The sequence below is a fragment of the Dasypus novemcinctus genome, chromosome 6, assembly GCF_030445035.2.
Source record: "Dasypus novemcinctus isolate mDasNov1 chromosome 6, mDasNov1.1.hap2, whole genome shotgun sequence".
Classification (NCBI taxonomy): Eukaryota; Metazoa; Chordata; class Mammalia; order Cingulata; family Dasypodidae; genus Dasypus; species Dasypus novemcinctus.
Window position 1 is genome coordinate 134,920,910 of NC_080678.1, and position 15,221 is coordinate 134,936,130.

The 15,221-nt window shown below is 46.9% G+C and overlaps 1 protein-coding gene across 1 annotated transcript in view; it reads right to left on the bottom strand.

Moving 5' to 3' along the window:
- Positions 1-15,221, bottom strand: part of LOC101437762 (contactin-associated protein-like 4) — a 194,181-nt gene that overhangs the window by 17,549 nt on the left and 161,411 nt on the right. Inside the window, 9 exon segments of the mRNA XM_058299594.1 lie at positions 51-122; positions 304-522; positions 6,893-6,980; positions 7,776-7,834; positions 7,837-7,904; positions 9,464-9,490; positions 9,492-9,690; positions 14,706-14,748; positions 14,750-14,946. Coding sequence (XP_058155577.1) covers positions 51-122; positions 304-522; positions 6,893-6,980; positions 7,776-7,834; positions 7,837-7,904; positions 9,464-9,490; positions 9,492-9,690; positions 14,706-14,748; positions 14,750-14,946 — 972 coding nt within the window.

Below are 15,221 nucleotides of genomic sequence, written 5' to 3' on the forward strand. Positions count from 1 at the left end.
CTCAGTGGACATCCTCCGTGTCCACGAAGGTGGCACAGCCGCGCTGTCACCTCCGATCACAGCCGAGTCGCCCTTGGTCACATCAGCCACAGGCTGCCCCTCCTCTCCGGGTCCCGAATCCTCTACAAAGCTAGAAAGAAAAACAGGAGGAACGCGAGGGGTTCCCCAGTGCCTGCCAGAGCAGAGCTACCTCCTAAGATACAGGACGTGCGGCGCTGGGGACCGTTTAGAGGCAAGGGCCGGCGGCTCGTCGGCGGGTTCCAGGAGCTACGGCCCCTGCGCGGCCCAGGCCACAGCGCCCACCTGCCCGCGCGTGGGTGCGCTCCCGCGACGCGCCGTCTCCCGCCTGCGCCGCGCAGCTGGATGCTGCCACCGGGCCCCGCACCCTGGTGCGCCCGGGGCTCCCGGGAGGCAGCGCTGCCTTCAGCCGGGCCGCGCGCTCGCACAGCAGCGCCCACAGGCAGCCCGCGAAGCCGCTCGCGCCGGCCCGCGCCGTCTCGGGGTGCACGTGGCCGCCGGGCTCTGAGGGCGACAGAGAGCTCCGGTTAGCAGGGTGGGGCGCGCGCGGGGCAGGAGCGCGGGGTCGGGGCGCCAGTCCGGGGCCGCGGGGCAGGGGCGCGGGGTGCGCGGGGACGGGGTGCGCGGGGTGCGCGGGGTGCTCTGGACGCAGGGACAGTGGGAGCTGGACGCCTGGCTTTCACCACTTGAGCTTCTCTACCCTGAAATCATGTGAGGAATAATCCTGGAATGACAGGATTGTAGCAGTGGCAGGAAGGAAATAGGTCAGAGAAAAACACTGCTTTTCAGTTTTATAATTACGCTGCAAATAATATTTAAATTTAAATAATAAGCACTCAAAAGAAAAAGAAACAGGGATTAGTGCTTTTCATTTCCATTAATGAAGTTCTGAAAAAGTAAAATGGCCTCACACGCACCCATTGGCCCTTGAGGTCCTGCATCGACCTCAGGGCTTTCCGGGTTTGAACCTTGATTGTTTCCACGTGAAACAAGCTGTCAGATCCGACCTCCTGTTCAATGAGCTTTCTCTCAATCTGCCTCCACTCAGCTCAAAAAGCACTTGAAGGCCCCTGGCTGAGTGTCTATACTTCATGTTCTGGGTTTTCCAGTATCCGCTTAGGCTGAACTCTAGACGACAGGGTGCGTCTTTACCCAACACCCGCCCAGTGGGCCCCTGGCACCTCTGTGCTCTCCCCTGCCCATCTTCCCACGTCTCTCCTACTCTGTTTCTAATTGCAGAGGAATTGCCCCAGCATGTCCCTCCTAAGGGGGCTGTGGCGACACCGTGGCCTGCAGGTAATCCTGGGGGGACGACCCGTGGGTGGCGGGCGCCTCTGTGTCCTCCTCAGTAGGTGACCACATGCCCTCCGCCACTGCAGGGGACACCTTGGGTGCCAGGGGAAGCTTTGTCTTTGCAACGCTTTGTTTCTGCATGAAGCTCTGTGACCAGCGAGTCTCTTCTCTCTTTCAGTTCATCTACTGGGCTTCAGTTTGGAAAATCATTCTGAATTCTGAGAGGTGGTTTCATTGCTCCACTAAAGCTCATGTTCTTTCATCAAGTTTTACCCGAGGTGTGCCTGGCTCCTCCAACAGCCGGGCTCTCTGGGGTCACTGCTGGACCTCCTCTCTCCCTCTCTCCCTCCCTCTTTCTCTTTCTCCCTCTCCTTCCCTCCTTCCCCCCTCCTCTTCTCTCTTCTCTGTCTCTTCCTCTCTGTCTCTGTCTCCCTATCCCTCCCTGTCTCTCTCTCTCTCCTGTGTCTTCTCTCCTCCTTTCCTCCCTCTTTCTCTCCTGTCTCTTCTTTCTTCTTTCTCTCTGTCTCTCCCCGTCTGTCTCTCCCTCTCTCTTGTTTCTCTCCCTTTCCTGTCTCTCCCTCTCCCTCCCTCCCTCTCTATCTCTCCCTCTCTCTTCTCTCTCCCTTTCCTCTCTCCCTGTCTCTCCCTCTCCTTCCCTCCCTCCCTCTCTTTCTCTCTGTCTCTCCCTCTCTCTTTTCTCTCTCCCCTCCCCATCTCTTCTGTCTCTGTCTCTCTCTGTACTGAGTTGTTTTCTTGCAATGTGAGTGTGGCACCAAGATGACCCCTGCTGGTCAGCAGTGTCCAAGACCACAGGGACTTCATCCCCTCCACACCTGGGGTAGCAAAAGTGGCCCAGACCCCCTGGTCGTGCTTGAGTCCTTGGAGACATGAGGCTGGGCACCTCATGCTTCCAGCATCCAGGGGCATCCACACACCTGGCTTCACCCCAGCTCCCCCTGCAGGTCCAGGCTCCCTCCAGGGCCAGGCAGGTAAGAAAGTTCACAGGAGCTTCTCACCGCCCCTACCCCACCCCAGTGTTTGGCTTGCTTTCGGGGCTGAACTGACAATTGTGCCAGGAAACAGGGAAAACTGTTATCTTCCCTGTGTCTGACTCCTGAAAATAAAATGTGCCACTCTTTCTTTCTTTAGCTTAAAACCCTTTTTCCCCAAAGATGTATAAATGCAGGGGCAGGTAAGTGGGCCAGCTTGCCTCTGCGGTCCACTTTCCTTCTGTGCTTAGGAACTGCTCTCCTGTGAGATCAGGCTCAGTGCTAAGGGCAGGGGGCAAGAGAGTGGCTGTGGTCCCTGGAGAAGTGGTTTTCAGGTAGAGTGTGTGGCTGAGGACACATGTCATCTGCCTTGTGATTTTCATAGAGCTGCCCAGGTCATTTTACATAAAAACAGACTTTAAAACCATTACGAAGGAAAACTTAAGAACACGATCAGATTCCAGGAGCCTCAGGAAGTCGACATTCTCAACGGGCTCAGTTCTGAGGTCGTCTCTCCTATTTGACAACTAGTGAGAATTGCATGTTGCATGCAAGGGGCAGCTTCTACCCTTCTGAAGAGCTTTCAAGTGTGCACTTTGGTTCTGAAGATAGTTCCGGGTCATTCCGGCCCCCTCTAGAGCAGGCACTGACGACTGGGATCATCTGATCTCAAGCGCGCCTCGGCTGTGAGAGCCGGCGGGCAGGCTTTCCCTGACAGGTGGACGCTGGGTCCAGAATCTGCAGCAGATGCCCACCCCATCTGCCGGGGGGGGGGGCACCGTGGAGCTGGGGTCACTCAAGAAGCACAGCCACTCAGCACAGGCCAACGTCTCTGCAAAACCACAGCCCTTTCCCACCGGCCTTGGCCACGAGGTCCCTCAGGCACCACTCTACTCTGCACATAGAGTTTCAGTTTTCTTAGGATTACAAAATGCTTTGGAAATTTTATGAGGTTTATGGCAGGGCAGGTCTTAAACTGTCAACATACAGATAGTGCCATTAGAAAAATCCACACACCCCAGGCATACGGCAAATGAATTTTTATTCAAAATTTCATGAAACACATTGCTTCAAGCTTTAAAATATATTGCTGAAATTGAACTTCAACCTTATTTTTGAGAGTCTGAATAATATACCAATGTATATCTAATTTTTGAATTAAAATATCAGTGTATTCAATTCCATTCTCCTGTACTTTACTCATTTAATTTAGGAGAAATACATGATTAATTTTATACATACATTTTTAGTCATTGTTCTTTATGTAATATAGTCCATTTTCTTAGTTCAAGACACAATATATCAGACCTTGTTCCAGTCTTTTTATCAATAATTTTTACATTGCATTTGAACATAAATTGTATTTTAAAATAATCTCTTGTCAAAGTTTTAAATAATTCTTCTTGCTTGTTACCTGTGTGAAAAAGTTTATCTTCCAGCCTCAGGGTGTCAGATGCGGCATCTTTAGATTGGGGTTTGGCACTGGCAGACCACACCTGCTGGACCATGCCTGCCAGACCACACTCACTGCACCACACCTGCTGGGCCACACCTGCCGGACCACACCTGCCGGACCATGCCTGCTGAACCACACCCGCTGGACCACACCTGCTGGACCATGCTGCTGGACCACACCCGCTGTAACACCTGGTGTGAGTGACCGGACAGAGGGCACTTGATCAGCCCTTTCCCTCCATGAATGATTTTAAATCAGTGATGGAAGACGGCCTCCTTCGCTCCATTCACAGAATTCTTCTCTTCAACCTTCAGCAGCCTTGCCCAGGGCCGAGCACATGGACTGGTCTAAAACTGTCCATTACTTCCTTGTTTGGGCAGCAGAGAATAACCACCAGCTGGGGCCGAGTCTGCCCCACAACGGAGCTGCCCCCGTGGAATCTAGGTCCCTGATGGCCCCTCGTTGGGAGGGATTTTGTGGTTTTGTCGGTTTAGGATTTTTGAACAATCTCATGGCTCCTATATGATGCCATAGCTTTAAAAATGGAATAAAATACATGCTAACAGTAGGGCCATGCTGGCTCTCCATCAGCACTGGAGGAGCACATCCAGAGCCGGAGCTGCGCATTCTCCAGCTTCCAAACCCTCCCCACCCAGAGCACCCCCAGACACCACCTCACCCCTGCCCCCAGCCCATCGGCTCTGAAACCAGCTGCATCTGCAGTCCCCCGGCAAGGCAGCTGCTTCCTCCCTCTACTTCAGGGAGGGCCAGGTGGTCTCCATCCTGCCCCCACTGCAGGAAAACCCCGTCCTCTCAGCGTATAAAATTCACCCGGATCTTGCTGCCTCCCTGGCCCTCGCCTGGGTACAGTGACAGCCTCCGACTGCACCCCCTTCTCCCCGTTCCCCACTTCCCAACACTGAGCCAGGCTCGGCTTCCTTGATGGGGACGGTCAGACTGTGACGTTCTGGGGCCCCACGGTCCCCATGAGCAGAAGCTGACCCTTGACAGTCTCCAGTGCCTGCAGGTCCAGGGGACCTGTGCCCCCCCATGCCCCCTCCCCCTGTGCCCCTTCCTGCTCTGTGCCCATCTCCTCTGTCCCCCCTCCTCTGTGCCCCCTCCCTCCTCTGTGCCCCCTCCTTCCTCTATGCCCCCTCCCTTCTCTGTGCCCCCTCCCTCCTCCATGTCCCTCTCTTCAGTGCCCACTCTCCCTCCTCTGTGTCCCCTCCCTCCTCTGTATCCCCCCTCCTTCCTCTGTGCCCCTCTTCCTCCTCTGTGCCCTCCCTCCTCTGTGCCTGCTCTCCCCACCTGTGCCCACTCTCCCTCCTCTGTGCCCCCTCCCTCCTCTATGCCCCTCTCCCTCCTCTGTGTCCCCTTTCCCTCCTCCATACCCCCTCCTCTGTCTCCCCCTCCTCTATGCCCCCTCCCTCCTCTGTATCCACTCTCCCTCCTCCATGTCCCTCTCTCTCTTCTGTGTCCCCTCTCCCTCCTCTGTGACCCTCTCCCACCTCTGTGCCCGCTCTCCCCACCTGTGCCCAGCTGCCCTCCAGCCACACTGGGGTCCAGGCCAAGCGCTGGCCTGAGGAGGGCCCTGCCTGCCTCCCAGGTGTCTTCTCTCCTCTCCCTTCTCAGGGAGGCCACCCCGTCCTGCATCGTGCGTGGTGGCCTGCACACTCTCATGTTCACCTGCACGTCCACCAGGGGACCCCACTGGGGTGTAAGCTGCGTGGTCACAGGTGCTTCATCTGGGCTGTTTCCCGAGGGGCCCTGCCTGGGTCATTGGCACATATTGGGCAATTGATCAATACTTGTTCAATTATGAACACGAAACACAACAAATATGCTGCTCTTGTGGCTGCCGTTGCTATTGCCGTTTCTTTGATGGAAGCTCCAGCTGTTGTTTCCATAAGTAAAACTTGAAAATCTCAGGACAAGCATAAATGCAAACTGATTCTCTGTTGCTAAGTTGTAGGGCCTGGACTTTTAATCATCCTAGAAGCATCTTTCCAAAGAGAATCATTTTAAATGAATGTTGTTGTGGCTTATGTATTTATCCTGAAGGCAAGCAATGACGGTGCTCCCTTCACAAAGCAGATGTGCAGGCCTCTGTGTAACGCTATTTGGCCCACTTTGGATTTTCAGTGAAGCTTGCCATGTACAAGCACTGCTTCTCATGTATTTTTTTCTATCCAATAAGCAACATGGTAAATAATTACAATTCATAACTTTTTTTCCTATCAAAGACTAGGAATGCGTAATTTTAATGCCCAACACAGTGTTTGAAAATCCATTAACATTAGTAGACTTAAAATATAACTACCATCCTATTCAATGGTTCATTTTTGACCAACCACCCATCCATCTACTTGCACAGAATTCTGAGTCTGAGGAACACTATGAAGGACCAAAAAGTAAATGAAAAACTTTTATAATCCAATTGATTATTGTCAGATTAGGTCAAATACTGATTATTATGAAAAAAACTTCAAAAGCATTCTCCCTAAAGTGACCTATAGACACACATGACGTATATAGTTCACTCATAACTAAAAAGCAAACCCTGTAAGAAGTGGCCCCCTTTCCATGTTAGTACCTGGCGACCCAGCAGCATGAGGCACGTTTGCTCCTTGGGTGGCACGAGTGCCCTTATGCTCAGGCGTCCTGGGCCCTGGGGCTGAGACCTCCAGGCCATGCCTCTGAAGAGGGCATCCCACGTGGACATGGTCCAGACCCGACCACGGCTCAGCAGGTCCTGCTACGGCCCAGGGCGCAGTCGACGGCAGCAAGACAGCCAGTGCACTTTTAAAACTGCCCTTTCCTCCAGGAAGGCTGTGGACCAGCTGCGTTTAATCCACACTCTGTGGCTCAGGTGTGCATTGAGGGGTGACACAAGCACTGCGGTTCACTGTGCTCGGCTGCTGAAGGAGGGGTGTGGAATTGCTGGAAGGGGGTGCACGTGTGCAGCCTGTGGGAGGCCTTTTCTCATGAGTTTATGGGATTGGCACTAACGGTGTGATGGACGTAAAATGAGGAAGGTGTTCTGGTGCGTGTGGGGTGCCGTGGCGGTCCTGAGGGGGTGAGGGGAGGGGCAGTTGTTCGATTTCTTACTGTTGTTCAAGGCTCTGCACCTACTTGCCTGAAAGCTCGCCCAGCACCAGGGACTTGAGGGCCTTGAACTCTGTGCCCGACAGCAGACTCGCTCGTCTCCTTGGCTCCTGGTCCACCTGCCGTGCAAGAAGCAGATGCCAATGCGGGCACTGTTCACCAGCAACGTGGCAGGAAGCAAAGGCAGACAAGGCAGAGAGATTCTGAAGACCTGGCAGTGCCACCACAGGACCGAGGAACCTCGTTTTAAGGAGCTCATATTTCCAGAGCAGGAACATAGTTCATGGGCGCTCCTAGGTTGTCTTAGATAGTTCACCCCACGTCTGCTTCCTTACTCTGACATGTTTTTTTTCATAGCCCCTATTACTTCCTGGATGATATAAATTATCCATAATTGGTACAACCCACCCAAAGATGTAAATAGGATTTTCAAGTCCAAAGTGTTTACGTTTATCTAAAAATAATACATGAAACATGAAGCCAAGGACTGTTTTTCCCATATAGAGAGCAAGTATGACAATATTTTTCCTCAAAATCACTGACAGTGATTTCACTTACCCTTCAATACCTCAGCTGTATTTGGTTAGTTATGCAAATTTTAATTTAGATTCCTGTTGCAGAATCCTTTTAAAGATTCTAGCAGTAACACCCCATGGTAAACTAGACAACATTTCCCTAACAAATAGAAACAGATGAAGAAAAGTTTAGCAGTCAAATATTTATAGTATATGGGGCAGATTCCCTTTATGAAACAAGCAAAGAATCTGGATTATATTTGATTTCCTGTCCATGACACAAGAGAAAATAGCACTGAAAGGAGCCTGTTCTATTATGCTTCATGGTAAAAATGTTACTTTAGATCATACATCCTGGGGAACTATATTTTAATATTATTTGGTCAAACATGAAATTACCTCGACAAAGACTAGCCCTTCTTCTCTACTGATCTTCACATGATGAAGATGCCCATCGCCATGTTTTTGAAATTAAAGTTAAAAATATCAGGGTCTTGATGTGTATTTAGCTTATACCTAATCTGCAAACTCCATAAAATAGAGAAATAACAATTTTCAATAAAATGCATTTAAAACTGCTTTTGCATACTACAATTTTATTGTTATTTATTTGTTTCTAAGGATGGCATTTTGCAGTTTACATCTATTCAACACTGTTCACTTGGGTGCACTATCATATCCTGAATCATTATCTTCCCTGAAGCAATTAATTGTTCTTTAGTTTTGCTCCTGCCAATCTCCAAGCCTAATCATGCTATTTTTGGGTCAAGACCAATGTTATTGAAAATAAGCACCTCTTTCCTACAACTCTTAATTTTCTAAAAGAAAATACATAAATTAAGCACATAGTCAATTGTAAATTCCACCCACTCCTGCTGAAAGAACATTGTACTAAGAAATTCTGGAGCTTTGAGCAATACTGAAGCTACTTCCCGTTCCTGTAGTCTTGTTTTCCTTGAGTGTACTTCTGAAATTTTGAAAGGTGAATAATTGAGGAATTCCACACAGCATGCCTATGAAGAGTGGAGCTGCTATGTGGCTGTCAAAGGCCTGTGGCAGGTACTCCCTGTTGGTGAAGCCTTGGACCTGAACTCTGACCAGTGGGAAACGAATGCACCTCTAAAATGGATTCTCCTTGCTCATCCACAAGCTAGGAGGCCAAGTACTGTGCTTGCCAGAGTAACTTCCAATATATCAATGAAATTCTCCTACTGCTTAAGCAGTTTACATCCCGAAATCTACACCTAAGCTTAAATATCCCTATAGAGGTTAGAATTCCTAGGTAGATTTTGATGTGAATGGGCAAGGCCATATCTGGAATTCTGGCCACACATCAACAGTCCATTCACACTCCAGAGGTCATATTGCTGGAATCTGCATCCCTCACCAGGCAGTGGGAGGTGGGATACAGTAAGAAGCCTTTGGGCTAGGATTTAAGAGTTCTGCACGTTAGCGTCTCCTGACTTGGCTTTGGCAAACATTCGCCTCAAGCCCCCAATCGTCTGATGGCCTGTACTCAAATCCTATTACCAGATACTAAATAGGTGTCTTGACTTTCTATTTAAAGGTTTAAGGCCTCATTCCACTGCCATGGAAAGAGGAGCTGGCTGTGCAGTTAGCTGCAATTCACTTTTCCTCTTGAGATGGATACAGCATGATTTAGTTCAGCAGGTAAAACAGTTCATTTGGTGTGCAAGGACAGCTATTTTTACCTCACTTTACTGTGTTAGCATCCACCTCAATTCTTCTCCCCCTTGCCTGGAAGGGGGAGGAAATGTTTTCCACATGTAACTGATACCTTATACTTCTAATGAAGAGCTTCCAGGGATAACAAAAATTCTGTTTACAAGAAATATGCAAATTTATCAAAATATTACAGCAGAAAGGATCTTCATATAATTACTTAAATGAAACATTTTGTCATAATATTTTTATAATCCTGGAAAAATAAAACAGATACAACCAAAATTACACTAAGTGAGCATGCATTTTCTCCTTGTTTGTAGTTTGAGAGGCTTAAACACTAAAAACCTCATATTTACTACAATTCTAATGATAAAATTTACTTTTCTGACATAAAATGATACTCACCATTTTTGGCAAGGATGACTGAGGTATTCCTTGTAGAAGGAGGCCACATAAAGCAGCATGCTTGGGGTTTGCAGGGTACGGAAGCTGAACGCGAGCCTCTCCCTGGCTAGGGTTGTGTCCCCATAGGGTGTGGTGGCGTGGGAACTGGAGTTGGTATTTAAGGAATAATATTCTTGGAAATTGTAAGTCACAGAGGAGCCAGTTCCAAAATATGCAGAAATCTCTGAAATAATATTTTTATATTAAAAGGATTAGGGGTCTCTATTAAGTATGTCTGTAGACATTTAGATTAAATTTCAGGAAATTTTAATCACTAAGAGCAGAGAATATTATAACCAATATCTATACCTCTCAAAATGAAAAACACAGTTAGTAAATGGAAACACCAGGATAATTCTCAAAATATCTTAAAGCTATAAATGTCTGTTCTTCAGTATAATGTCAAAATTTCAAGCTCAATATGTGCTTTATTGGTTGGAGGCAATAACCTAATGACCTGGCTGTCAAAGGCTTTGTCTTCTACTTCGGTTCTTCAAATCCCTCCATTGTAGCCTGTGGTGGGAGCATCTTCCGTCCTCCCCAGGAGCAGGAATGGTCAGAGGTCAAGGGTCTCCCTCCCCATGGCAGAGCAGCACCCAGTACTCTCATTTCTTGTTTATTTTACTGCCCACTGGAAATGGAATGCTGAGCTGACTGTGCTGCATAATCTGGTGGTCGTCTCCCAGCAGGGGCCCAGGAGGCTGACCCTGCTTCCCTAAACAGTTTGAGTGTCCTTGTAGCCCAAACAAGAGGAATTCTCGTGTGTATGCAGACGTGTGTGCACGGGGGGCAGTGAGAGCTGCTGGGCTGTGTAATCCCTGGATCCACATATCCCCGTTGCACAGAAGGTTCGCACGCCGCTGCACCCTACAAACCACTCTCAGGACAGAGGGCTGTTTCCTCTTCACCCACAGTGCAATTTTGGCTTCTAACATAAGAAAAATAAAACTCCTTAATTTTGATGGATTTCAATTCATTATTTTATGATTTATATTTTTGTGTTCTAATACGTTTGTCTTTCTAAGGTAACAGAGGTTTTTCTCCTATATTTTCTACTAGAATTTCTATCATTTTAGTTTTAGTATGTATGCCTATTATCCATTTCAATGTAATATTTGTACGTGGTATGAGTAAATTGTCAAGTTATAAACATTTTTTCCACTTGGATGTCCAGGTAATCCAGAACCAGTTGCTGAAAAGACTTTCTTTTCCCCCTTGAATGGTCTTAGCACCTTTGCAGAAAGCCAGTTGACCATAGATGTAGGAGTCCATCTATGTCTCATTACTCTTTTCCATTGCTAACTTGCTTTTTATATAAAATTTGCTTTGGGAATACAAGGTCCTCATACATTTCTCTATAAAATTTAGAATTAGCTTGCCAATTTCTACTAAAAATTAAAAAATCACTAAGATTTTAATGGCGTTCATTGAATCTATAGATCAATATTGGAAGAATTGATAGAGTAACAGTAAGAATCTTCCAGTTCATGAATATGATATATTCCTACATTTACTTAGATGTTAATTTTTTCAGATTTAATTTAGATATCTTACATATATTTTTCTCAATTTATCTGTGAATAGTTTGCATTTTCAGATTAGGTTGTAAATAGAATTGTATTTTAATTGTTTTCTATTCATATGTAACTAGCATATAGAAAGTCAATTGATTTTTGTATATTGACCCTACTAAGTTCTTTCATTACTTCTAGTAAGTTTTTATAAATTAAAAGGATTTTCCCTATAGGTGATCACATCTTCTGTGATTAAGAGAGTTTTTTTTTTTTCTTCATTTGCATGAGGGAAGTAAACTCTCTCTTGTCTTATTCCACTGGATAAGATCGCTAGCAGGGTGAAAAGAAACGGTGGGACAGGGCATTGGTCTTGTTCCCAGTTAAGAGGGAAAGCATCCAAGCCCCCAGTCTCTCACCATCAATACAGTGGTCGATGTGCTTTACCGGGTTGAAGAAAACACCTTACATTCCCAGTTTTCATGCTGAATATTGTCAAATGCATTTTCCCGATAAACTGAGAGGATTATTTTTTTCTCTTTTATTCTGTTAATATAGTGAATTTCATGGAAATATTTTACAAAATTAGATTGATATTATAGTTCCATTTTCATGATCTATTACTTTTTTTCTAATTGTTGAATTTAATTTGCTAACAGTTTGTTAACTATTTGGGGGTCAGTAGTCACGAGATATAGTCCTGGGATTTTTTGTTTGCTTGTTTCTTGTAAGGTCTTTGTTATATTTCAGCATCAGAGCAAAAGCGGATTCATATAATGCATTAGAAAGCAGGTTCCCCTCATCTCTATTCTTAAGTAGCTAGTGTAGGGCTAATTTTTTTTTTCTTAGATGTGTTATAGAAATCATCAGTGAAGCCATTCGAACCTGGAGTTTTCATGGTGGAAATGTTTTAATTAGAAATTTAACTTTTTAATTAACAGTTATCAAAATTTGCATTTATTTTTGTCAGTTTTTGTAAATTGCATTTTTCAAGCGATATGTCCATGTCATATAAATTGTAAACTTTATTGTCATATGCTGTTCATAAAGGCACTTTGTTGTTATTTTGATGTTTGTAGCACCTGCTTTGGAGTCACATCTTTTATTCCTGATATTTGTAATTTGCGTCCTCCATGTTTTTAACTTGAGAGTTTTTAAATTTATGAATTTTATTGGTATCTTCCCTGACCAACTTTAATTACATTGATTTTCTTCTTTGTTTTCTATTTCAATTACTTCTGCTCTTATCTTTTATAATTTATTTTATTTTACTTTCTTTGAGTTTTATTTTGTTATTCTTTTCTTGGTTTCAAAATTAGAAGCTTGTATCATTGATTTTACACCTTTATCCTTTTCTAATAATGGAATTTAAAGTCCTAATTTCCCTGTAAATACTGCAATAGCATTACCACTCCAGTTTTGATATGGTGTGTTTTTCATTATCATTCAATTAAAATTCTTTCTAGTTTTACTTATGAGTTCTTCTTTAACACATGGATTGCTTAGAAGTGAATTATCTAACTACTGATATTGTCCATAAGACTCTGAGCCTCTCAACTCACGCATTTTCTCCAGTCTTTTCAAGGCTTCACCCTGGGTCAGTTATATTTGCTCTGTCTTCATGCACACTGACTCTCAGTTTTTGTTGTTATAGGTATAATTTAAAATTTCCCTAGTTGTATTTTTCAGCCCTAGAATTCTATTTCTCTGAACATTATTTCCTTTGATTGAGCATCTGAACGTGACTCCATATCTTTGCTGAAACCTCAAATGGATCTGCTCAGAGTCAGTTCCTCTTGTACGGTATTTTTATTCCTGAATGAGGACCACATACCCTGATTTTTCACACGTGTGGTGCTTTCTATTGAGGAATGGACATTGTCGATACCTCATTGCAAATGCAGTTAATTCTGTTGGTTCTCCTCCTTGTCCTCGTGTTTGCTCCAGTGGGCAGTGGAAACGCTGGTTTCTGTGCTGGGGCCTGGCCCTCGGTGTCCTCCCGGGCTTGGAGAACTCGGGGTTCAGCAAAGGATTAGGGCAGAAACCACGCTCCACCGGCACGTCCACCCTGAGGTTCCTGGTGCTAAAGGGCCCACACCTGAACACAGAGCTGTCTGGGCTCTCGGCACCGCCCTCTGCACCCCCAGCCCAAGGGCTCAGTGGCCGAGCCTCCGACCACACTGTCACGTCCGCCAACGCCTAGCTCTGCAGATCTCTCATGCAGCTCAGTTCCAAGAGGACATGGCGATCTGGCTCTTTTCACTGCTTTTCCTCAGTTTCTACTTTGGGTTCCAGTTCTGTTTATTGTCATTTGTGGGGAAAGGGTGGGTTTATATGGCCACATCATTCTGCCATTATCAGAACCTTCCTTGGCACAGTTGGATTTCACCTGTACAGGTGAAAAATATCTTGGAATGGTGACAGAAAACCATCATTCACCATCACAGCCTTACCATCAAGTATAGTTTTTATGATCACATTCTTACCACTTCTCAGCAGTTAATTCCCATTAAGTGTTTTGAAAGTCAAGTGCTGATCAATCCATACCTAATTTTGTACTCCAAAGAGCAGCGGACTTTAGTGGCAAAATAGTACAGCCCAAAGACTCCCAAATGCAGGTGCTGAAGTTTGCTTTGTTGATGCTGTTTCTGTGAGCATCTATGAAGCTCATAAGTACATCCTTAGAAGTCTGATCCTACAGTCGCCCCCTCTGCCTTTTCAAAGCATCGCTGTGACTTCTCAGAATGAGAGAGAATGAAAGATATTCTACCATTTAACTCTCACCAAAGATCACTGACAATTCTGCATATAAAGGTTTTTGAAGGTCTGTTTTAGTCTGACTCAATGTTTAATGGAAAATTTATTAATTTTATACCATTGAGAACACATTTTGGAAAATTCTTCTTTATTCCTAGAGGCTATTACTTTAGATAATAAAGACAACTAATGTAATATCAAAAGAGACAAAGGCCTTAGGGCAGCTTCACAGAGCAAGGGGCCAGGTCCCTCCAGATACCAGAGGGGCAGCTTTGGCTTGCACAGACTCCAGCACTTCCTAATAAGATTAAATCCATCCTAAAGGGGATTTAGGAGCCGAAGTGCTGCATCAAAGAGACACTGAGTCACACTCCATGTTTCCAGACAGTCTGGGCCAGCTGTGGCTACAGCATCCCTGCACCAGGCCCCACGCCCTCACCTCCCCTGCCCTCACTTTCCCCTGCACTCAGGCCCCCACACTCCCCTCCCCCACCTGCCCCTCCCTCCCCTCACCTCTCTTGCCCTCACATCCCCCTGCTCCCCTCCCCCCTCCCCTCTACTCCCCTCTCCTCCACTTATCTCCCCTGCCCTCACACCCCCACCCTCACCTCTCCTCCACTCCCCCACCCACCCCCCTCTCCTCCTTCCTCCCCTCCACTCACCTTCCCCACCCTCACCTCCCCCCACCCTCATCTCCCCCTGCTCCCCTCCCCCCTCCCCTCTACTCCCCTCTCCTCCACTTATCTCCCCTGCCCTCACACCCCCACCCTCACCTCCCCTCCACTCCCCTCCCCCTCTTCTCCCTCTCCCCTCCCCCACCCTCCCCCTCCACTCCCCTTCCCTACCCTCACCTCCACCCACCCTCTCCTCCCCTACTTCCTTCCCCCACAATCCCCTCACATGCCCCCCCTCTCCTCTCCCCTGCACTCACCATCTGCGCAGAAGGGGCCTACATAGGCCAAGAGGTCACACTCAACAGAGAAACCCGCGGCACCTCTCGCAGCATCGCCCCCTGTGGCGGCACAAGTGTCCGTAGGTGCTGCAGTGGCCTGGACAGCCGGGCTCCACCCCCAGGGTGAGATGGGTGCCCTCCTCAAGGTCCAGCGCCCGCCCGTTCAGCTGCAGGCAGTGGAGGCAGCACAGGAAGCCCCGCCGGCCGCTGGCCGAGCCACCTGCGCAGGGCAAAGGAGGTCAGCGAGCAGAGGGGCTTGTGGAAACGGGCACAAGCCTCGGGGACAGGCACTTTTGGACACATAAACCTGGACATTTTCGGGAAATGTTCAAGAACTCTAACCATTAATTCAGTTGAGTATTTTTACGTTGAGTTTGGTTAATGCTTATTCTAAACAGATTTCTTCTCAACTGAGGAAATTAATTTTTAAGTTAGTCACATTAGAATGATGTAAACAATTTAATAAAATGCCAATAATGTGATAACTGTACTCTG